The sequence below is a fragment of the Thamnophis elegans genome, chromosome 10, assembly GCF_009769535.1.
Source record: "Thamnophis elegans isolate rThaEle1 chromosome 10, rThaEle1.pri, whole genome shotgun sequence".
Classification (NCBI taxonomy): Eukaryota; Metazoa; Chordata; class Lepidosauria; order Squamata; family Colubridae; genus Thamnophis; species Thamnophis elegans.
In genome coordinates this window covers 46,752,173-46,777,853 of record NC_045550.1, presented here as the reverse complement: position 1 = coordinate 46,777,853, position 25,681 = coordinate 46,752,173, and the positions used below count along the sequence as shown (strand labels likewise).

Here is a 25,681-nt window from a genome sequence, read left to right as displayed (position 1 = left end):
TCACCTGTGTTTTACTCATGAAACTATTTTTCCATATTACAGAATAATAGATGATATGCAATTACATATTTTTTTGCTTAACATGGTACAACTTTCTGCTGCAGTTAATTTGAATCAAAAGTAAAAGAGTCATTTTATTTTAGAGATTTATTTAATGAAAAATAGACATATGGATGTTTCATTTGTGAAAGCAAAGTTTAGGTGACTTTACCCAGCCTATTGTAGCACTTCCCTAGAAATATTGCCCCTTTTGGGTGTGAGAGATCATTTCGTATAGATTAAATGGTAGATTTATTTTGAGCATCAGTTATAATGAGTGAACCCTTCATGTGTCAGTGAGCAATGGCTGACATTGGAGAGATACATGAGGATTCCAATTTATTCCCAAGGTCATCTATTGAATACATAGCTTGGCCACATGATCTTTCTCTGGAAAACATTATCTTTCTATTGATTGACTGTTAATGCATAATGTCATTTTAGTAGATGTGCTTTCCGCAAATTGGTACCATCCTGATTTGTTGGATTATAGACCGCAACATTACCACCCAGCATTGCACTGTATATACTTCTCTGAGCTGCTCTAGACAAGATGTCACATTTTGATTGATCGTAGTGTGGAGTACTATCTCCTTATTTCTAAACAGTAGACTAGTATGAAAATACAATTGTGTTTCTAACAAATCAATCATTACTGGAGCAGTTTGGTTTCCCGCAGGAAGTTAAGGAGGTTAAGCCAAGAATTTTTTGGTTTATCAAAACTGACGTAAAAATTTAACATAAGACCCAAGTCAACTCTCATATACTGGAATTGCAGGAACACCAAACAACTGTTGAAAAATGACCCATCCAATTTACTTATAAAAAAAACTAGCAACTTACTCTCCCTCCTTTCCATTGCTACCTTGGTCTTTTTTGTTGTCCAATATTTTAAGCCTAAACTAATTGTAGCTTGCCTTCATCTTGGCCCTCTTTCTAGAATACCAGTATAAATATGTAGGCCTTCTGCCATTGTTCACAGACTTTATTTTGATTGAACGTTTTAGTGCAAGGGAAGCATTCTGACTGAAGTGAGAAATTGCCCAGTAGCTAGAACAAGAAAACATGTTTAGAGACTGGATCCCCAATGTGTTTTGGAAGGCATAATTCCAAGGGACTATTTATATAGATCATGTTGCTGCAGGAAAACTGGCAAGGGAAGGTGAAAACAGCAATGCATGTAAGTTGACTGTTGAAGATCCTGAAGAAAATCTATTCCCTGCTAATGTAATGTCATAACAATGTAGATTGGTGATTGGATTGACACTTTCCATTGGGCCATTAAATGTTTGGTTTTGGTTTTGACCTGATCTCAGCCATTATATTTATACATCTTGCAGCATTATTTATTGATTCAACAAATTGTTATTAAGTGATGTTTTAGTACAATGCATGAATCAAGACAATTTGCTATGTAGGATAAACAGGAGATTGTTAATTATAGTTGCTTTCTGTTTATTCTCTTTCCCCTTATATCTACTTTGCCACTTAATTCTTATGAAGTTTATTTTAATCCTCATTCTACTCTTTATTCTATTTGGTACTTTATTCTTAGGAATAAAATGTTGGATTTTCATTTGATCATGTAATTAAAGAATTGGGAGTTGCATTTTTGCAATAACAAAGTAACATAATTGTGACGATGTCAAGCCCCATCAGACTGTCACATTCAGGCAACAAGAACCACATGGATGTCTGGAAAGATGTGTATTGATAATACGGTATTGTAACAGACTCTTGGAAGTCTGTCAAAGAAATTCTTCAGACAATTTATATCTAATTAATTAAAGCAGATTTACTTTAAGTGTCTTTAAGTGTCTTTTTCATGTTTTCTTTCTTCCCAAGACAATGAATATCCTCCTCCTCCTGATTTGTATGGATTTCCATCTCATTTGATCTCAGCTAAGCAATTCTGCCTGGTTCACAACGTCAAAAACCAATATACAAATATATAAAAACTCTTCATAATCAATTTAAAATTCTCCAATTTTCTTTTTAGCTTTTCCCCGTTACACATTCTGTCATATTTGATAGCTGCATCCACTTGGCCTGGATTACACCCCCCATCTCTCTTTCTCTCCCTTCTCTCCCCCCCATGTGTGTTTGTGTCCGTCCATCCATCCATCCATCCATCCATCCATCCATCCATCCATCCATCCATCCATCCATCTATCTATCTATCTATCTATCTATCTATCTAAAATCTCTAGCACTCAAGATCCTGTTGTGTCATTTTGCTGCATCTATAGATCAAGTCACCATCTAAGCATCAAGTTTCTTCTGGCATGCCGTTTTTCTTCCTCCATGAAAAAACAGTTGCAGTATTGAAACTATGGCTAACATAACTTGAAGGAGAAAAAGAAAGCCAGATGGCTTACTTGTCAGTATTCACTTGTACCATTACCCAGCTGGCAAGCAATTCAGAGGAAAAAGATGACAGCATGATCACATGTTCCTAAAGGATGGATGGAAGGACTCTAGGGAGGCAAAAACATGGAAAGGGAGGAACATGGCAGCTGTCATGTTTTAAAAACCAATAAGGAGGGAGGTTTGTATCTACCACCTGGTGTGTTAAGGTTGCTCTAAGAAGGATAGTAGAGAAGGTTGACTCTCTCCTGGGGACAGTGCAAGAGAAATGGTCAATCTCAGATTTAGAAATCTGGTTATTATATAATCGGCATAGTGCAGGTTTTCAACCTGGTAAAATTTTCCACATGGCAGTAAAACATAATGTGTTTGTAGTTTATAAAATCATAATAGTTTGGGGATGTAAGGTAAGGATTACTTTCAGAAATGACTTGGTGTATAAAGAACCACTCTTGGCAGCTAATCTTATGGCTAGAAAAAAAGCTGAATAATATACACACAGACTATATTGATAATATGTAATCACTTTGCAACTGATTCACATGGCCTTTGCAATTGACATAGTCTAAATATAGATCTGAGAACTTCTGGAGAAGAAGAATTTCTCCCAGGCCATCTGAGGATGAAACATTTATGACATTAAACATTTACGCTGTGTATAAAATTCATTTCAGTGTCCAGTTTAATTAAAGATTGGGCCAGTGCTCCCTTATATTCCTTAGGATAATTGCTTTCTAGGTTGAAGAGACAAACTGAACTGTGACAGTCTGCTGTTCTGATCCAACGGCAAAGCTAAGGAGATCCATGTGTGATGCCATGTATGCTCTCTTCACATAATCATAGATTATCTCTCAGTGAAGGAAATGGAAATGGTTGGTGGTAGGCAATGGAGAAAAGAGGCAAGTTAAGCAGTTGGCAAAGTGTAAGTGGTCCAGGCAAGCTGAGATAGGAATGAATGGTACATTATGATTACTAGGACCATGAATGGTACATTACAGGTTATGGTTATCTACAGAGAAGATACATCATCCTAAACTTGGTATCTCTGTTGCGCTTGTTTTGAAAGAAGAGCTTGGAAATGTTCTTTCATTGAGGCTTTCTGGTTGAATATGGCAAAATAACAAGTAGTTTTATAGAGTACTGAACCTTTTCAGATTTTTAGCTGAAAATGAAAAAAAGCTAAAATGATTTTTAGATTGAACAATTAAGACAATTAACAAGGGGTTAAAGGGATCCTGGTTGTATTTAAGGAGGAATAACAATTGTGATAGTAATTGCGGTAATGAAGATCATAAGTCACTATCTTTCCCCCCTTCTTTTGTTTTAACAGTATTGCTTCCTGCACAACTCCTTTTTCCTCTTCCTTCCTTCCTTCCTTTTATATGTATATTTATTTTTTATTTTATTCAAGTAAAAATTCTCAATAAAAATTCTATATAAAAAAGAAACGTTCTGTCATTGCTTCCATTCTGAAAGGACAACTTCTTCCCAGTTTTGGAATGAAAAGCCAAAGAAAGAGAGCTCAAAGAAATATTGTCTGAAAAATGTAGGAAATAAGGGGAACAATGTGAACTATGTACAGCTGGCTGCCAATATGGATGAGTTCAAAAATGTTTTTTCACCTCCTTTTCCAGTAATGCCTAGGTCAGCTAGATGTCATGTTCATTTGCCCCCAAGATTTGGCATTACCAAAAATAACCTGTTCCACCTTCCGAAACTATTATCCATGTCTCCTCCTTTCTGTCTTTCATCATGAACAGTTAGGTTAATTTTTCGGACTATATGCACATATTATAGTAAGCTTTTGTTTAAAGTGGATTTGAAAGAAAATATTTTTCTAAGATAATCTATCACCCAGCCAGCACATTTATTCTTGGGACTCCAAATAGCCCAATGGTATTTTATGGCCATCCTATAGTTTTATATGTTCTGTATCTAAAAATGCATATGGTAGGATATTGCCATGATAGGGTTGTTTTTTTTTTGCAGACTTAGAAGTGACTCTGAGGACCACCAAGGTAATTTGAGGCCATGCAGCTCTGGGAAATGTGTGACCTCAGTTGCTATGCCTCTCTGAAATTCTTTTTCCAGTGGAAATTGAAGCATGAAAATCTTTTTTTTTTTTTGCACTTTGTCTTAAAATAGTAAGATTGGAATAGATTTCTTGCAAGAATTAAGAGAAATGTCTTAATGGTAAAAGCTCTAATAATGCAATATGGTGCATTGCAGATCCTATATTTAGCAGTAGGTTAGACTAGGTGACCTCTTAGCTACTTTACAACACAGTAATTTCTATATAAAATGAAGCTATTCATCTACTACATTATTAGAAATCAGCGTCTTGCATTTCATCCATTTAGAAGCTTTCCCTGGGGAAATGTAATAATATACAAATTGCTTTAATGATTACACTAGAATGGCCGAGTCTGAAAGAGTAATGGTGGAAACATTTAGAATGAAATTATATTTTTATTTTGTACTGATGTTGGCCCCCAAATGTAATTTCTTTCTTTGAATGAATTTCATTAGATTGTTTTTCTTAATGATTCTCTGTGCATTGCCAACCCTTTTCCCTTCTTTTGCAGAGTAACAGCCTTTGACATTAAGAAGAAAGTTTCTGACAATGAGTTACTGGAACTTGGAGAAAAGAAATTGTCTTCAGTACTGCAGACATTTTTTGGTGGACAATAGTGTGTTTCATGGTAAGATGAATATTATCGCTTCAGGTTTTTTGTTGTCTCCATTTACTTACTTCCATTTAAGTACATCTAAAATTACACTGTGGTGCCTCCTAAATCCATGGCTCCTATTTATTCTTATTTATCTCTTATGAAGCCATATAAAAGCTGAATTTAGTTTTGAAAGTGGATTACTTGCTTACTCATTGGCTGCATTTTGTGCAATTTGTAATGGCAACCAACGTAATGTTTGCATTCTGTGGAAATCTTTAAGCTATTGATCCAGATTCCAGTGTTGTCTTTTGTGTTAGTTGTAGGTGTGTTTCCTATCCTGTCAATTGCAAAATGAATCAGTTTGATATGCCCTTTTAAGTTAGGGTCCAGGATAGAATGTACTAATTTCTATGATTTTACACTACTGAAAATTTTTATTGTCATTCTTGACTAAAACAAAACAAAATGGGATCAAAATGCATTTAAGAATATTTTTTTCAAGATAAAATAGGTTGACAAATATGTCATTTTATCTATTTGATGTGCTGCTTATGGTTCTATATTACTACTGTCCAGTTTGCTATTTTAGAATGTATCTATTATTTCATTTCTAAATTACTATTAAATAGTCATTTACTGTGTTTCCCTAAAAATATGACTTGTCCTGAAACTAAAGCCTTGCCGCATATTTTGGGTGGGCAAAAATATTAGCCCCACTGAAAATAAGCCCCTTGGACAATCCCCCCCTCTGGCCAGGCAGAGCACTGCTCGCTGACCTAGCGGTATCCCAAAGGCGCCAAGCCGCGGGAACGAGGTGGGGGGCAAAGGTGCTCATGTTGCTTGGTGCTTTCAGGGTACCGCTAGGTCGGTCAGCAGCACTGTGCCCAGCTGAAGATGGGGGGTTGCCAGGCAGCTGCTCTCTTGCGAGTGGGCTCCTGAAGAGCTGGGCATAGCCTCAGGGTCAAATGGCTATGTTGCGCTGTTGCAGCAACAACACAGCAGCCATGAGGTGACCACAGCAGCCGCCCGGCAACACCCCTTTCCAGCCACTTACCGACCTAGCAGTACCAGGAAGACACCAAGCAACGTGAGCACCTGTTCGCCGCCCTGTGCCTCCCACGGCTCAGCGCCTTCGGAATGTTCCTAGATGAGTGAATGGGGCTCTGCATGGCTGGAGAGGGGGGGGGGGTTGCAGAAGCGGCTTTTCCGCTCCCCACTCGTGCGACTCTCAGGCTCACAATGCCCTTGGCTAACTTTACAGTACCTGCAGAGCCAGGGCATCTCCGCTGCTGGTGCCGCCCACCGCTTGTTTTTTTTTTTTTTGCGGCTTTCAAAGCAAGGAGGACGGATGCCACTCTGGGAGTACGCTCTATGGTTGTGTGCTGCAGAGCAGCATCCATCCTCCATTGCCACTTCCAAAGCACGGAGATAGGATACCGCTCTGGGAGTACACTCTATGGTTGTACGCTTCCATAGAGCATACTCCCAGAGCAGCATCCATCCTTTGTCAACGGCACTGTGCCCGGTTGGAAAGGGGGGTTGCCGGCGGGCTGCTCGCGAGTGTGGTCACCTCATGGCTGCTGTGTTGCTGCTGCAACAGCACAACACAGCCATTCGACCCTGAGGCTGTGCCCAGCTTTTCGGGAGCCCGGTCGCAAGGGAGCAGCCGCCCAGCAACCCAAAAACAATAAGCCCTCCCCTTTAATAAGCCCAAGGCCATATTTCGTGAGTCAAAAAAATATAAGACCCTGTCGTATTTTGAGGGAAACATGGTAATAATATAACATCTCTTTAGAAACTTACTGGACATACACTTTTGAAGTCAATAAAATATGCAGTTAACCTGTCTAAGTAATCTGTGAAAATCTTATGGTTTGTGTCATACTTAAGGGTAGACTACTCAAGATAGAAACATTCCCAATTTCTTTTTATATACCATTAATTGCAGTATAATGATAGATTGATCTTGACAGTAATGATGGGCAGCGGAGATGCTTTCCATACTGTTTAAAAAAAAATCACGCACATCCCTTGGTCAACTCAGTGGGAAAACAAACAACAATCCTATTAAGTTAATGGGGGGGGGGTCAACACTCTATTGTAATTAAATGAATATAAGTCTAAATGGACTTACATTTATATGAATGTGCTTCTCAAAGTCTATTTTTGCACGCTTGTCCTTTAAAACTATACTACATAACATGTTATATGAACTATACATCAGGGGCAAAAAATCACTCAGAATCATATGTTAAGTTGCAGTTAAGATTTATTACTCATGCCTATATACGAGAATCTAATTAACTGTTAACATTAAATTAGTGCTAGATAAGAGTCAACAGAATCCAAGGAGTGCTGGATTTGGATTGGTTATGGGAACATAATGACTCCAGACTGATTCTTCTCTTGATTCCACTACATGATACTACATATCAGTCTTGTACATTTTTTTAAAAAAGGCAACATGAAAAACAGTCCTAAAATGAGCAGCTTGTATAATTGTGGTGGTGTAAGGTCCTGTAAGAAGTACCTGAATAAATAAACGAAAATACATTAATGAATCCCGCTGAAGGTCAAATTTTAAACTATCTCTGGCAAGAATCAATGACTTGCAAGCACAAGCAAAAACTGAATTTATTGCTTGAACTTAAATCTACAGAATAACTCACTAGAGGGCAGCATATGATTTGGAATGAACAATATCATTTGCAAATGTTTTCAGTTTGCAGCCTGAAATCATTTACAATTAGCATTCTCTGGTCTCGGGATACTATTATTAAGAATTACTTAATTTAAAATAATATATAATGTCAAAGAATGTGATGCTTATAAATGGAGAAAAAGAATTACTAAAGTTATATAAATTATGCTCAGTAAACCATTAAAACAATTGAGTGTATCTAATCAAGTACATTGAATTATTTTATGATATGAAAAAGAATATAAATCTTTGAACTTAATGCCAAAATCTTCACTGTACTATAATTTTTAATACTTTAAAAAAAGAACGAAAAGGAACAAAAATTAAGTACAGGAAAAAATACCTACTAAAAAGTATAAATATTTGGTTTCTGACTTCCAACTTCTGTGTATTCCAACTATTTTACATTGTTTATAATCATAAACTTTAGAAACCTTAGTTTAAATATTTGTATTTGCCATGATATATAGTATACATGGAAATCATTTTTGCCTAAATTTAAACTCTCTCTCTCTCCCACACCCTGTGTTTGTGTGTGTGTGTGTGTGTGTGTGAATATAAGTTCCCAGTCAGATATTGTCAATCTGTCTTTTTCCAATGTTGTGTAAAGTAAAGTGACCAGATTTTAAAATTGGTTAAGCGGGACACCATTGACCGGGGGGGGGGGGGGGCCAGTGTGTTCTTGATTAAAAATTTTGCCGCCCAGCGCTGTGGTTGAGGCGAAGCTGCCAAAGCTTCCGCTGGCGCCCCCGCCCATGGCAGCGGCAGTGCCGCCTCCCTTCCCCTCCGCTCGGAGCACCTGAGCTGGGCACCACATTACCCCTGCTGCTGCCTCCTCCTCCTCCGCCGTGCTTTTGAGAAGCCATGGAGCCTTTTGTTTTCTGCTCCCGCCCCCTCCACCCCCTTCCTACTGGCTCCCGCGGCCTCATGGCTCCTCAAAAGCATGGCGGAGGAGGAGGGTACAGGGGTAATGCGGTGCGCAGCTCAGGTGCTCCGAGCGGAGGGGGAGGCGCCGCTGAGCGGGGGTGCCGGCGGGAGCTTGGTGGCTTCACCTCAGCCGCAGCACCGGGTGGCAAAAGTTTTAATCAATAACACCCCCCCCCCCATTCCATTCCCAGGCAGAAGAAAGAGACTCCAGGGAGGGGGGCTTGGCCGGTCATTGGAAGGCGTTTGAGAAGGAGAAAAGCAGGCAAGGAAACTTCTCAAGAAGTTCCAGAAGCAGCTGCTTCTCCTCTGGGCTGGAGTGAGGGGAGGAGAAGGAAGGAAGGAAGGAAGAAGGAGGAAGGGAGGGAGAAAAAGGAAGGAAGAAAGGGAGGAAAGACGGGAGGGAAGGAAAGAGGGGAGGGAGGTGAAAGGGAGGAAGGAGAAAGGGAGGAAGGGAAAAGAAGGACACCTTTTATTGTCCTCGTCTTGTAAAAGCCCCACAGGCTGCGACCCCGAGCTCGGCTCCTTCCCCGGGCACGGCCCACCTGCTCTGCCAGCCCCGCTTCCTTCCGAAGCAAAGCTCCCGGGCGTCGGCTGCCTCTTTGTCAGAAGGTGAGGCAGAGCCGCCCTGATCGAAGCCGTTTCAAGCAGGGCAGCAGGGAGCAGAGCGGCCATCTGCCCGGGGAAGCCGGTGGGCTTGTTGCAATTGCTGTGGCGGGCTGCAACGCCCTACCTTCCGTGGGGACCTCCACTCCAGGCGCGTACATGCAAAGCGTGGGGCCGAGCTGGGAGGGGCATCACACCGGGGCCGAGAGCACTCAGCCCGCCCCCTGTCTGCGTCCCCCTCCGGGGATGGAGCAGCCGCAGCCCGGCCGCTGCAGGTAAAACAGCCGGGAGTCTCCAGGGTGTTTGGAAAATCCAGATGCACCCCTGGGTAAAAACCCTCATTGCAAGTATTGCAAAGCCCATCTAAAAATCGGAACTTTTTTAAAATGCCAAGAGACGCGGGACAGATTGTTCAAAAGCATGACTGTCCCGCCAAAAGCGGGACGTCTGGTCATCTTAGTGTTAAGTCTGTCCTCCCAGCTGTAAACATATATCTTAGTAAGTTATAGTGTTATTTATTCATATGATATGGGATTACATCTAATAAAAAGAATTGTGGTTTCATTCAAATTATTAAAATTCTCTGAAAGATGCTGTGTATGTGTTTTTACTTACTAATACAGGTGAGCAATAGTTTAAAAGATGAAACATTGTCTTTGAGCCTTGGATTGAAATGCTCCCCCCCCCCCCAATTCTTGTTTCAAGTTCAGTTTTGTTTTCCTATATCAGTTGAATTTATCATGAGAAATGGTGCTAGCTTGGACCAGTTCATGGAAGCCACAGAAATCAATGATTAGTAGTCTTGATGACCATGTGACTGCTGCTGTAAAAACAAAATGCTGGACTAGAAGAGAAAGGGTGTTGCTTATGTTTTTAGGATTCTACAGCTCAACTTTTTGCAGGCCTTAACATTGACTCTACATGCAGTTCTGGGCTGGAGGTTTCTTTGATGCTAGCAATGTCTGCTTTTGTTGCAGTTTATTTTCAGTGGTTTTCTGCTAGCTGTGTAGTAAAACTAGAAATCAAAGCCCTGGCTAAAGACTGTGGATTCATTCAGAAATGCTGAAAAAAGCACAAGCCTAAAGTGCTACAACTTGAAATAACAAGAATTGAAATAGAATAGAATGGAATAGAGTGGGTAGTCCCAAAGGTGCTTTTTCAAGAGGCAACTGGACTTTTGGGGCTTTGAAGATGTTTCATAGAAGCGAAACATCTTCAAAGGAAAACCAAAAAAGTCACTCTTGAAAAAAAAAAAACACCTTGGGACAACCATGACCTGAATGACTAAGAATTTCCATAGACAATAGAATTGGTAGGATTGTCAGTGGAGAATAGATGCAATAGGCTCTCATTCATTCGTGTCTCCCCATTGTGTTAGTTGTGGTTTCAAAGAAAGCTGGTTTAGAGAAGTCAGAAGAATTAAAGACAAGAACACTATCAGAGCTGTCAGACCTGGTGATCCAGATAAGATAAGAAGTACAATCCATGAGTACTAACACTACCTTCATTGTAAAGTCACAGTAACTGAATCTTGCAAGACTGAAAGCATTGATCTTCTTAACTTTAACTTTCCAGGAATATTTCTAAGACGCTTCCTGTACCTCTTTTCAAAAAGATACTTTTTGCACAAAGCTTGTTTATATTGCAGTGCTTCCTTTTATCTGCTAAAGTAATTCTCACAGACCATTACAAGCACTTTAATGCTCTTCTTCTTTTCTCCCCCATAATTACCACAGAACTTGACTTCATTCTTTTTTCCTGTGCAAGTGGTATGCTGATGGTTTTTGGCAGTGATAGTTGAAACGTACACCCACTGGCGTTGCAGATCGTGGTTTCTGAATAAAGTATAATTCAATAGGCTCACACAATGTACTGAAATTTAATTCATGGATTTAACTTAGTGTATGGTGTAAATCTAGTATATTATGAGTTATTCATTTAAGCAAACTATGGTTTAGTTTGTATGTGAACCACAGATTATTTGCATAAATTGACTTTGATTTGAATCTGTATCTCATTTTGATGTATAGAAATGTCCTTGGCAAATGGTCTTTGCCATGGAATTTTATTCAAGCCAGTTGAATGTTACATATTTTCATATCTTCTATTGTTGACTTGATCCAATGATGTGGCCTAGAGAAATTTGGATCCCCGAGCTTATGCTCTCCAGATGTTGGGAATGCAGCTGCCAGGTAGATCTGTAGTCCAACTCAGATGGAACATATCAAATTGAAAAAAAATCTGCTTTAATCATTATTTTTATATGAATGTAAGTACTTGCTTGCTTGCTATTAACAATAATATTTTTTTACGCAATTGTTGTGTTTCCTTTGGGTTAAAAAGGGTAGGTTATTTAATTTTTTGCCTATCTGATCCCTATTTTATTTTTTTGCAGCAGAAACCTGATTTTATGTTAATTTTGATATGAATATAAAAAGGAGCAAAAACTAATATCCATAGCTGAAGCTAGAATTACAATTAGCATATATTAATTCAAATTCTTATCATCTTGGAAACCTAATATTCACCAGGTTGATGGCAGAAGTAGAGAAGACTGCAGATATTAATGATTAGCATCTCATTTTTTATTACGTAAGAGTAAGATATGGAAAGTTTTTGAAACAACTAAGGTGGATTAAAGGGATTAAAAAAAATAGTGGCCTGGCAGTTAACTGAAAATCTGGAACTTCTCTATATTTTCAAAACATTGTTGCTGCTCTCTAATGAGAAGTTGGTGTGTTTGAATGTATATGTGGAGAAATAAGAAAATTAGAAGTTTCGGTTTTTTCTCATAGTAAGTAGATAATAAGGACATGTTCTCTCATTACAGATTACAGGTGGATTTAAATAATAGGAAGGCAGATTCCAACTGAAGGTTAGAAAAACAATTAACAGTCAGAGCATTTTGAGAATGAATGCAGTAAACCAGAAAAGTAATGAGTTCCCCTTCACTGAATATTTTCACCTAGAGGTTAGACGCCCATCTGTCTGAGAGGCTTTAATTTGGATTTCTTAGCAAAAAAAGGGAAAATGATCAAAATACCTCAGTGATATGATTCTTTAATTCTACTAAGAACGACTTCTCAATCATATGGTTAGAAAGTCTTGAAAACTGTTATCATTGGGAATGATTACTTCCCTCCCAATTACATTGCTAGTTTCTAAAATTAATTATTTTTAGTCCATAATTTTCTAAAGAGATAGTGTGTCCATAGGGACTTGAAATATATATGTAGGACGTATAATATGTGTGAACTCACACTTAACTTTTGGGTTCCCTGCTGAAGAGTAGCTAGCGGCAAATCCCTCTGTACCAGAATATGTTAATAATTTTAAAATCTGCTAATTGGCCACAGAGAACTCTCCCACTAGTCTTAATCATGTAACAGAACTATCCAGCTCCCTGCTATGAACAGGCTTCTGGGCAACAATTTTGCAGGCCCAGAATGCCTGGCGGTTGCTAAATTGCAGATGGCTGATCTGTTTGTTTGAATATTAATTTATTTGGAACCATACATTTAGAACTTAATAATTAATAACATTTTGAGTTGCAACTTAACTTGTTTTCATATGAAGCTAATGACGCTTGGTTGATTTTTTTTTCAGTCTCAGTTATGTGAGATCTATCCTAACATTAAGTGGAAAGAGGACATGATTTTTCCAGACAGCTAAATTTGTTTTATTGATTCTGGGATTTTGGGGTGGGTGAGAACAGGGCTGGAAACATAATTGTTTGCCATTCGTTTCATTCCTCACCTAGTGGTGAACTTTTTTGATTGACAAATAAATTTTACAAAATAGTCCTGAATTCACTTTGCTGAAGATGGTTGTCCTCTTTTGATCCCTTCCTTGGATGCATCAATATTGAGCGAACCGAGCAATCTTAGGATCCTGTCATATTAAATCAATCATGCTCTGGCATCCCAGCACCTGCTGTTTTTCTGGTTATTAGAATTAACTACAGTATATCCCTGTACAGGTAGTCCTCAACCTATGACTACAATTGAGCCCACAGTTTATCTTGCTAAGTGAGAAATGTGTTAATTTGTTAATTTCTCACTTGAAATTTGAGTTTTGCCCCGTTTTGTTACTTTTCTTGCCACATTTGTTAAGTGAATCACTGCAGTTTTTAAGTTAGTAACAGGGTTGTGAAAAGAATCTGGCATCCCCATTGATGTTTCTTGTCAGAAGGTCACAAAAGTGGGTGACATAACTCCAGAACATTGCAACCGTCATAAATGTGAGTCAGTTGTCAAGCATCCAGATATAAATCATGGGGATGCTGCAATGGTCATAAGTGTGAAAAATTGTCATAAGACACTTTTTTAAGTGCTGTTGTATCTTTAAATGGTCACTAAATAACATCTCAGAATGTGACAGAACTGTTTTAAGTTGAGGACTACATGTAGTTGATTTAAACTATCATTAGAATGTGTTGCAGATCTTGTTTTATATGTGGGTACTTTATGTAAGAGAACTCAAATGATGAGTCACAACTTTTGGACCTCTCTAGGCAGCCTGAGCTTTGTGCTTCTTTTACTCCTTGCAGAAGGTGATGCTTCCTTACAGGGAAGCCAGTCCATCTGGGGTGCCTAGAAGGGGCAGGTGAGCTCAGCTCCAGGACCCAGGAAAAGCTGCCCCTGGAAGAGAGGCAAAATGAGACTAGGACAGTAAACCTCAGCCATTGCCGGGTCCTCTTGTGCAGCACCAAATAGTGGTTTGGAGCTGTTGAAGGAGCCATTGCTATAAGCACAAAGGCTACTGAAGAAAAGTCCTGGCTATAGGAATGTAATGATATGTGAGAATGACTTTGGCCGATAGAAGGAGGTGCAGCAGACTAGACAATAGATAAGTAAGAAACAGTTGAGCCCACAGAATGTGCACAGTTGCATATGGCAAGCTCTCACAAAGGAACCTCCTTAGTTTCTTGCGTGCAAAAGTGAGTGAGGAAGAGATATACTTTCAGACTTACAAGATTCTGTTGATATAGTTTCACAATACAGTTAGAGCTATTACTTCTAGTGTGCATCTTGCCTGGTCTGCCTTCAAGACTGACATCGATATTTTGACTGATCTTGTAAGTCTGAAAGTCTGAAATCTTCCTCTCCTGTCATCTTCACAGTCCAATAAATTAGGGAGGGTCCTCCCCTGTGGTATTTGGACTCAGTTCACTTATATGGCCATGGTCATCTTCTTCCTGTTCCATGATCATTCCCACATGCCATCACAAGAATTGTGTTCTGACAGCAATCCAAAACTGAATGTGTGAGCTTAGATTGCATAGTAACAGCTGGATAGGGTAGGGATGCCAGATTGCATCCCTACCCTGCCTGACAAGTGTCTTGTCAGAGCATTTTGTCAGTTTTATTCTTACATGCGGACGGTTACATAGATTCATTTATTATTTTATGGGTCATGGGAACACAACATCTGAGAAACCCCTTTCTAATGAGTTTGGATTGGTGGACCTATTTGAAATTTGAAGAGCATATTGTACAGCCTGTACTCTTTAGAAAGATGAGAGGGTGACAAAGAGGAGATTAATAAGAGAGGATCTTTGCAAGGAATAAGGCTGGGGAAGGAATACACTGACTACTTTCTCAAAGATAAGCTTAATACTTGTGAAGGAAGCAGGCACAACAAGCTTTAAAAAAGTATAATTTATAGAAATTTTTCTTTAGGACTAATAATTCTTAAAGCAGGGAAATTCAGATACCAACAATAGGTCGTATGGAGGTAAAAAACCAGCAGGGGAGGGATGCTTTTCAGTTTACTGCCTAAATGGATGATTTGCTACTTTAGGGGCATAATCCATGCTTTTTTTTTTTTGAATGGGCTTTTGGCAATCTAGGAGCAAGTTTGTTCCCTTGAAATCAAATTGTCTGAACCAGTGATGCTTAGATAATGAGAGAGATATGTAGGTGAGACAAATTATATAATAACTTTATTGCCTTCCTAATATTAGTTGCCTGAACTATGAAATGGACAGCAAATATATTGGATGAATAAAATAAATAAATGGTAGCTCTACTATCTTCAATTTATGACTATTCGTTCAGTGCCTATTTCAAATTACAGTGGTGCTAAATCAAAAGAGTTACCACTCCTGTTCAAAGTTATGGCCATTGCAGTGGTCCTTTGGTCATGTGATCAAAATTTGGATTCTTAGCATTCATACCCTTAGGGAAACTTTGTGCAAACTCTTGTAGATCTGCTGAAAGCCCTATGCGAACAGGATTTAGGAAAGAAGGCCTGGTGTGAAGGTCTGGTTTCCTCCGATACGCCTCATGGGCTTCTCCACAGCAGGAGAAAACCACCTGAAGATAAGCAATGTGTGGTTGGTCCTTGGGAGCGCCGAGTGATGGGGGCAATCACGCAGTTCCCCAAGGCTTCCATACTTTAGAAAACAGTGTGAGGCAGACTTTGTGAGTGCACTAGGACTGAAGTAGGAGCCTGGAGCAGTGACAATTGAATGAGACTGCTGAAGGCCCTGGGCCTCCACTTCACGCCAGATGCTGTGGTCGAGTACTGCTGTGCAGAGTAGCCTAGATGGAGAGGGAAATAGGCAGGTGGGGAGTTGTAGTTCCCTCACTTTCTAAGGCATCCCTGTGTTCTGATTAATGACCTGCATGATCTCTTAATGATTGCAACTGAGAGTACCAGTTGGGTGGTCATTGAGTGAAATGATCATGTGGGTGCCTTGAGTTAAAACCACAATGATTTGCAACTTCAATTCCAGTCCCAATTCTGATCACAAAGACCAGATGGTCTGTTCAAAGACCATTGCTGCCTGAGAGAATGACGCAGCCTGAATCACCCTCAGCTTCTCAAGAAAAAGTCATCCCTGTTATTTCAATCTTTTCATTCAACCTTTCAAAGTGGAAAGGGCCAAGACAGATGTCAGAACTGTAATTTTCTGCAATTGAGAGTAGCCTCCTCTCCTACATCTGCAGATTGGAAGGAAAAATAAGTATGGATGGATAGTGCCTGCCAGAACAGATTTACCAACTGGATAACATATTCTGGAATGAGAGAACGCTTCTGAATATTACTGGCAGGGGCTAGCAAATATCTCAAAAAGAAGAATGTTACTGTCCACAAAAACCTGGTCGACCACTAAATAAACGCACAGTCTGTGCTTGTTAAGCTCAAACGTTTTATGACTGAAAAACTGCCTGAAGATCCTTTATTATGCTCTAATGTTATTAGAAAAAAAATGTTCCTATCACTTTTTGCATGATACGAATATTCTGATCTTAACAAATTTCTAGTCACAAACATTCAGGCTGTCATAGTAGTTATCTGTTTCTCCAGGGAGATTCTGTCTGCCCTGAAGGAAAAATTGTCATACATATCAACCAAAGAGAAAGAGAGATATTAAATAATTTTGTCACTGTTTTCATAACAGGATTCTTCAGGATAGTATACAGTTTCCTTCCTTATGCGCCACACCTTGCAATGAATGGATTGGATAAATTTGGGTGTGCCTCACTTCTGTTTAAAATTAATACAAGCAAAATTTGTGTGTGGCCCCATGAAAAGCCCTTCTTGGCTGAAACATAAAGTGTCTGCTATTTAACAACTAGATTTTTTCAAAGTTCAACTATGCTTTGGTTTTTATGTTTCTGTTTGCACCTTAGGCCTTCCATCAGGAGGTTTTCTTTTCTATTCTTTTCATTTTTATTATTTCCAGTCATCCACCTCAATAACATTCTTGTATTGGTTCATCTAGGGCAGTGGTTCCCAAACTTGGCAACTTTAAGACTTATGGACTTCAACTCCCAGCTAGCTGGAGAATTCTGGGAGTTGAAATCCACAAGTCTTAAAGTTGCCAAGTTTGGGAACCACTGATCTAGGGCAAATATTTAAATTAACAAAACAGGGAAGACGGGAAGAATATGGCTTTGGAATTCTTCCCAATCCTTTAAGATTGCTCTGAGTCACATGGCTGGGAAGGAGGACAAAAACATTTTCCTCACATTCACCTCACTTCCAACATGGAAGTCGTGATCATCAGTCTCTGCTTTCATTGGCACCAAGAATCTTGTTTACTGTTAGTATACAGGTAGTGCCAGAGTCTAGACATATGATTGTAATGGAGCCTGCTGTAGGGTTGTATGTCATGATGGTTGTAAAAGGTACAATCCTGTGTTTCTATGCATTTCTTTTCTACGTGAAGCCCTTTGTTAGTTCTTTAAGTAAACAGAAGAAAAGGAAATACAAACAATTCATTATAATAACATTCTCTAACAAAATATCCTTCCTCCCCATTGTGTTGAAATTACAACTCAAAGAATTATTAGTTAGGAGAAACTTTCCATTAGGAAGGCTGTTTTATATTACGTGAAGAATTGCTGTCCATCATTATAATCATTCTTGTTTTGAAGAATCTGAAGAAGCAATTGTGTCATTTTCCTATTCCCAATAGCCAAAGTAGAACACATGTGAGAGATGCATACATAGTTTGTATGTCTCTGCCAGGTTGGGGGGGTCAAATTTTATACCCCTCAGATAGGGTTCGTAACTTAGGAGTCCTCCTGGATCCACAGCTGACTCTCGACCATCATCTGTCGGCTGTGACCAGGGGGGCATTTGCCCAGGTTCGCCTGGTCCGCCAGTTACGACCCTACCTGAATCGGGAGGCTCTCACAACAGTCACTCGAGCCCTTGTGATCTCTAGGCTGGAATACTGCAATGTGCTCTACATGGGGCTGCCCCTGAAGTGCATCCGGCAACTGCAGTTAGTTCAGAATGCGGCCGCACGAGTGATAGTGGGGGCACCTCGGTTCGCCCACATAACACCCATCCTCCGCGAGCTGCACTGGCTACCTGTTGATCTCCGGGTGCGCTTCAGGGTGCTGTTGACCATCTTCAAAGCCCTTCATGGTAGTGGATCTGAGTACTTGAGAGACCGCCTTCTGCCGATTACCTCCCTCCGACCGATAAGATTGCACAGACTGGGCCTCCTCCGAATTCCATCTGCCAGTCAATGTCGACTGGCAACTACACGGAGGAGAGCCTTTTCTGTTGCAGCTCCGACCCTGTGGAACGATCTCCCCGTCGAGATACGCACCCTCACCACCGTCCAGGCCTTCCGCGTAGCCCTCAAGACCTGGCTATCCCAACAGGCCTGGGGATAAGCCTCTAATTTGCCCCACCCGAGTGTTGAATGTTGAATGCTAGTTGTGTTTTTATTATTTTATTTTGCTCACATATTGTTTATTTTGAATTGCACCCCCTCCCTAATGATTGTAAGCCGCCCTGAGTCCCCTCAGGGAAAAGGGCGGCCTATAAATCCTAATAAAATACAAATACAAAAAAAAATACAGGTGAGTTTTTTTCCTTAAAAAAGAAAAAACTGCCTAAGGTGCCCAAATGTTCTGTGAGAGAAATTGCCCACCTCTCTCAGTTAAATCCAGTTTCAAGTACAAGAAATTAAAGTCATTGCAGGTAGCTGCATTAAATTAAGTAATTTAGACATGTCCAGAATGTATTAAAGCTTCTTTTAAATGTTTATATATGTAAAGATCTATATCAATTCATCTGCAAAATGGCTCTGTTGATTTTTAAAATTGGCTGCCATTCACTTTTGAAGTTCTCAACATTTTACAAAAGATTTTGGTATATAAAAAGAAAGTCATTTCTCTAAGTACATTAGTTAATGTATGCTGTGGACATATTAATTGGAAGTATGGAGTTAATTATTCTGAAAAGTTCACCTGCTGTTTTTAACATTTCAAATCTATTTTACAAATCTAGGAACATTCTTTGTTAAATTCATCACTTTTAATAAAATAAGAGGGGAAGAAGGGAAAAGAATTGTGTGCTGGCTTTCTTCTAAGGAAGAAATTAAATTAAAACTAAAAAGTGCATTATTTTAACAAATGCACTTAAATCTTGATTTAACAAATGAAATCTAAAATTTTGCTGATGCGTGGTTATGAATGCTAAATATTGAAAAGCTGTGTGAAATACTAGGTTTCACATAATGGGAAATTGAGTGGAATTTGATTATCACTAGATCATAAAAGTAATGAATTCATTTAATCATTTATTCTGGCTCCTCCAGAGACAGAAAGAACAAAAGAGTTAAATAAAAACTTCAATATTACTGTGTTTATTTTTGTTTCAGTCCAAAGGACAAGTTCACTATCTCCTCTCTTCTATCCTATTTATTGGATCCAATTTTCATCATCCCAACATCACTGGGCAAGGGGGGATTGGAGTTATAATCCAGTGGTTGGTTTCAATTTTTTTTGAACCTCTTCTGTAGGTGTGGCCTGCTTTGTGGGAGTGGCTTGCCGGCCATGTGACTGGGTGGCAGTGGCTTGCTGGCCATGTGACTGGGTGGCAGTGGCTTGCCAGCCATGTGACCGGGTAGGAGTAGCTTGGCAGTCATGTGACTGGGTGGGCATGGCCAACTTGTAAAATGTGGTGAAACTCACTTAACAGCGCTGTTGCTTAGCAACCAAAATGTTGGCTCAGAAACGCTGGCATTGAAGTGTGCAAGTCTTAAAGCTGTCAAGTTACAAGACCCTTGCACCCCTAACCCTTTAGAAAAAAACCCAGGGGTGTTCAAACTTGACAGCTTTAAGACTTTAAGGTTTAGATAGGATTCTTAGAGGCAGGTGGGGGGATTGGTGAGCCAGCCAATCAGTGAGCGGCGGGCAGGGCAAGCGTGGTGCGGATGGGCAGGGGGAGAGATCTGGAACCGTTTTTTTTCTGGAATCATGTGACCACTGCACATGTGAACTTTGAAGTGTTGTGGCTTCTTTAGGGAAGCATCAAGATGTGTTTCAAAAGCCTCCAGGCCCTCTTTGTGGCATTCTCATAAAATAGTTGTTGAGTTGTTGAGATGAGAGGCTTCCTTTCTTATAAAATATCTGCTGTAGTGATCATGACCAGGCATACAATTCCTGCACTAAGAGTACAAAGTACTGTAATGAGGCCATTCCCTCTTAAAGACTCCAAGCTGTCCAGTGTGTTTCAACTCTTACCTGGTTTTTTGAGTTGGGGGAATAGAGAAACTTAAAGTCCTAAGTTGCATTCACCTATCATTTTTGTCTTGGAAGAATGCATATGAAGCTTACCTTAATTTTTTTTTAATTAAGAAATTCTCTCACACACAAATAACTGAAGGAATAAATGGAAGTTGGGTCAAATAGAGCTCCTAGAAGGTGTTCCCAGCTATATTTGAAGTTAGAAATTCCATGTTGCCCATTCTTAACTTAGTTTTTGGTAAGTCTCAATTTACCATCATCCTGAGACAGAAGCATATATGCACACACAAGTAGGTCAGAAAGTAATCAATTATGTCAAATATGAACAAACAATATTAGAAAGGAATGGATGAAGATCATATAGGATACTGGCCTCTGTAAACTCATCGTGTAGAAAACTACAAAGCCAATCAAGATAAAGGCAGTATATGGGAAGAATGTTACTATTCTTGTTTGTATATAGAAGGACCAAAGAACCATCTATTAAAACCTGCTTTGAGACATAGTGACTTAATGTGATTTCCTATAGTCAGATATATAGAGAAGTTTGTGGTTAAACCTAAGTCCTTCTATCTCTTTGGTATTTTTATTCCACTAAGCTATAACTTTATCTTTTTTGGTTTGTTGAAGCTGTAGTTCTACAAAATCAAGTTAATAATATGAGTTTTAAAATGTATCCTTCTATGCATAAATATGATTATGGTCATAATTGGTGGCTTAAACTAAAAAAAATTAGTTGCACTCAAATCCAGTTGAATAGATTTCTGTAATTATAAGGGTCAAATAATTAAAGAAGGTGAAACTATGGTACTATAAGTAGAAAAAAATGAAACAGTTGTAAGAAATGAAGGAACAAAGAGTCACAAGGAAAGAGTTATGGTTGTGCGTGTTTTAGGCAAAAACTGTTAGATGGTTTGGAAGCACTTTTAGTCGAGCAGAATTATGAATAAGCTATATGTGTAATAGGATGAGAAAAATTGAGAAGTTCAATATAGATTAGACATAAGAAATTACTAGTTGTTGTGCAGTGACAACAAAGGTGTTCACCAATGCAAAGTTTTCTTGTCCAAGGTGAGTACATTTAGTGCTGCCCAGAATAAATATTTGAAAGAAATTATCTGAATTGTGGTGGAAGCCCTCTTCTATTCATTTCTAAATATGGAAATGTTTGTGAAAACAAAATAATTAGTATTTTATGCAAATGGGTGCAGAGACACTGTTGATTGATGCTTTTGAAGATTTGCTTGAAAATCAGATGTGGCTACAGAGGGCATTGCCTAGTCAATTTAATCTTTTCAATGATGCCAACCAGGGTACATTTTTCTTTTATCTCTTCCATTCATCATCTGTTGCCTCTTCACATTGTCTATATCATAGGTATCAAACGGACAGTGTCACATTGTCGTCTTGTGACATATTGTGACCTTTTTCTCTTCATGGAGCTAGGTTGGGCATGGCCTGCCTGTTTCCTTTTTTCTTCCTTATATTGTGTAGTTTCCCAACTGTATCTCCCTTCTTCCCTCCCTCCTGGAAGGAGGGAAAAAATATCCATGTATTTCTATATATTTATTAGTTTTCATCTTGTGTCTATATTTTGTGGCTTCTGTGTATGGTTTCTGGAAGTGTATAGGCACAGAGGTATATATACATGCACAAATGTGTCATAGGCACATTTATGTGGCAGGGCTGATGGGATTTCTAGGATAAGTTTAGCTAAAATTGGGAACATTGAACTGCAATATGACCATGCCCATTTCACAGGATTATTATCTATATTCAGATTCCCTCCTCCTGTCTCTTCTTTCTTGAAGAGTGTTCCTTTCAGGTAAAAAGAGACTATATCAGCTGGATAAAGCTGGATACTTCAGAACTACTAATGTTTCTAATCTCTGCTTCTATTATTTTAAGAAATTAGGCCAGGGTAAGGATACGGGACACTAGCTTTTGCAAGACTGGTGGTCCCCAGAGGTATCTAACATAGCCCATTTATTAGTATCATCTTCATTCAGCATGGCTATGGAAGATGGGATCGAGGGAGGGTTCTTTAATGCATCTAATCTTTATAGTGTTGTCAACACCCTGCAAAAACAGACACAAGAACCAGAGGTATCTTAAATCAGTGAAGTATCTTGATCTGGCCAAAGAGTTATATGGAGAATATGTGTAGAGATGCTAGACTCTCATCTAAAGTGGTGTATTAATTATTTTCAAAAGAGCTTGACTCTTGTATTCTGAACTGTGCCTGGATTGATATCCTGTTTAAATGCAACTGATCAACTGATATGCTAATAAACTATCTTCTGCTGTTGCTGCTTTCATACAGCAGCTTTCTCTAAATCCGGAAATGAAAAAAGAAACACCCCAGAACGGCAGGTTATGCACTTCAAAGATCTGCATTTATGGAGGACAATACATTCCGTATGTGTGTTTGTGGTGTCAAAGAGTTGAATCGGTGTAATTCTCTGTCAAGATATTGCCTACATTGTGGGCAAATACATGTTCACATTTTGTCCAACATGAAACCTGTTGAATTTTTGCCTTCTTCATTCAGGGATCCTATTCTCCAAGCAAAACACTGTGAACTTAATGATGCCCTTGCAATTCCCATTCAGAGTTCAACGCAGCATGAAGTGCTGCCTAATTACAAACAGTAATCACATTATTTGTTACTCCTGATATATTCCCAGTAGGGCTCTGAGGGCATTGAATGCTCACCTCTGTGTTGTAAATACAACTCTTGGAGTGACAGTCTCACTTTCCTTCCACTTCATGAATTTCCTCAGCCAGAGATGCTGAGATAGATGAGGGTAGGAAATGGATTCGGCTTTCTTTTCATCTTCAGCAATCATCCTGCGTCACTCCACCCTCCCCACAGAACCCCTCTGAATAACCAGAAGGTGATGGTAGTTTATTCTTTCTGGTGCACCGTGGATTTGCTCTTGACGTTGCAGCTTCCCCACAATGTTTCCTGCACATTTGATGCCTTGAGGATTTTAAGCACTGCACTGTGCATGCATGTCTCATACCAAAAGTGGTCCTGCATTTCCACAAGAACAGCTGCAGAAAGCAGAGCCTTCCAAGGTTTCTGATCAGACTGGGAATTCTTTCTCTTTTTCCCAATTGTGGATTGGAGCAAAGTTGTTCAGGATCACCTTGTGGATTTCTTTAATTCTCCTGAATCCATGCTATGGATAACATGATTGCATTACGTTTCACAGTGGGCAGGATTGTCAAAGTTCTTTAATACTTGTAAGGATGGCACTGCAAATGTATTAACCCTGGACATGTGAATCTGGGCTTTGCTTCAGGAATAATTTTGATTCTGTTGACCAATAATGACTATCAGTAAACAAATTAATGGCAGACCTTGAAGTATATAAAAACCTTAGCCCAGAAAAAGGTAAGGATTCTAAAAATCTTGTAGAGACTTTATATCTGATTCTAAAGATATTACGCATATCTATACCTTTTTAGAATAAAAACATACATGCTTGTTTAAAACGTGTTCTTTACATGTTTTTAAGTTGCTTTCTAACATTTGTCGTCTGACTGAGTGTTGTGTTCCAATGTATGTACCTTTGATCAGGGTAGTGAGTTGTGAAATTATTGTCAGTATGGTTTAATACTTTAAGGACTGGATATCTTTAGACATTTCCTTTTGTTTGACGTAGGAATAAATCTAAAGATCTCCACATGCAAATAGCAGACACTTCTGTTCATACATAAAGGAGTCACCAGGTTGTTGTTTTTTCCCCCGTTCCCTGCAAGATGCGGCATTCTCTTTCCTCTTAACAAACCTCTTTAGAGGAGCAAGGGAATCTCTGGTGTCTGGTAGAGAGTGGCATTTAAGCTGCAGTTTTAGGGAAAAGCTCTGAATCTTCCCAAAAGCGAGACAAAAGTGCCTTTCACGCTTCATTAAATGTAGTAGTATGTAAGATAAAAGTGTATAAGGTTCCAGCCACTCTCATGCTGTACATTATTTGTTCATTCTTATTTATATTCAACTTTCTCTAATTGGTAAGATAGCAATCTACACTAAAGTTTGTTTTTTTCAAAAATGCACTTTGGATGAATTAATTAACTAAACACTTTGAATGTTGCTTTATGCTGGAAAAATAGGCAATTTAATTTTAGAAGTACATTGTGATACGGTACTAATATTATATCTGATTCTACTTATTATCCATAACATAGATTCCCTTACTGTTTCTTGGTCAAGACAAGGTATGGTATTTTGGGCTATTGGGAAATCACACTTTCACAACTAGAATCTGACACAATGTTTTTCCGTTTTAAAGATACCCACAAGTCTCTTAAAAATAAAATAAATCTAAAGTTCTGTCCAAATACAAAAGATGAATAATATATCATGTGCTATGAGAAAAAAAATTTTTGGGGAGTGTTGGCACAATAGCCTTGCACAAGGTTGTAGTTGGGAAAATAGAAGTTGGAAATGTTAGGAATATATGTTGTCGTGTTGAAGTAAAATAAAGATGGGATAAATAATAATACAGTAATAAAGATGAATGGGTCAGATTTATTTTTCTATTCCGTGGAAGAAAACTACTCCCTATGTAACAAGTGAACTATCTACGTAATTGTATATTACTGCTATCCAGTAATAATCAGTGCCAGCTTTGACTACAGACTTCTTTAGATAAAGGATCTTGCTTATTAAGAATTAAGACTTGTTGTAAGAATCAGGTAGAATAACCACTTGTTCATCTATCTCTTCATACCCTCCCCTCAAATAAAGACGAAGGAAGATTTGGGTCACATTAAAGTCACAGGTCCGAATTATTATACATGACACTCCAATTTAGAAGGACACACATAATGCACTTGTGGAGAAAGCAATAGCCAATGATCTCTACATCTGATCATCCTTTTATGTAGGTACTAATGGTTGATGAGAACATCTTTGGGATTCCTCTTTTTCAGTCTTCTCTTTCTTTAACTTCACTTTATTACTAACTGACTGACCTCTATGTCTCTCCAATTATTCAGCATATTCTGAATGACTTACATTCCCTTCTAAACTTGAATGGGGTTATTCCTCAAATAGATAGGGTCAGCAAAGTGGATAGTAATCTGATTCAACTCCCATTTCTTTTGTAATTGACATTCTCTTTTCCATCATGTCATCCTGATACTGATGACTAATACATAAGTGAAGGGTGGGGCTGAAAGCCTAACGAATGTCACTGGTACCTACTTTTATCCATAACTGGACCGAGGAACTAAAATAATAATTACAACTGATGTCACATATTTATTGATAATCATGCATCTGGTCATTATAGGTGAATAATCATTGTTTATGTAGCTACCCGGGAAGAGCATTTGGCTAATACTGGCTTGCTTTGCTTACT

At 38.9% G+C, this 25,681-nt stretch overlaps 1 protein-coding gene across 1 annotated transcript in view; it reads left to right on the top strand.

The window, feature by feature from the left end:
* The window catches only part of PLCH1 (phospholipase C eta 1), a 121,281-nt gene that overhangs the window by 7,609 nt on the left and 87,991 nt on the right, over window positions 1-25,681 (top strand). The window contains exon 2 of the mRNA XM_032224816.1: window positions 4,992-5,108. Coding sequence (XP_032080707.1) covers window positions 5,030-5,108 — 79 coding nt within the window. The 5' untranslated portion in view covers window positions 4,992-5,029. The remainder of the gene's footprint in view (window positions 1-4,991; window positions 5,109-25,681) is intronic.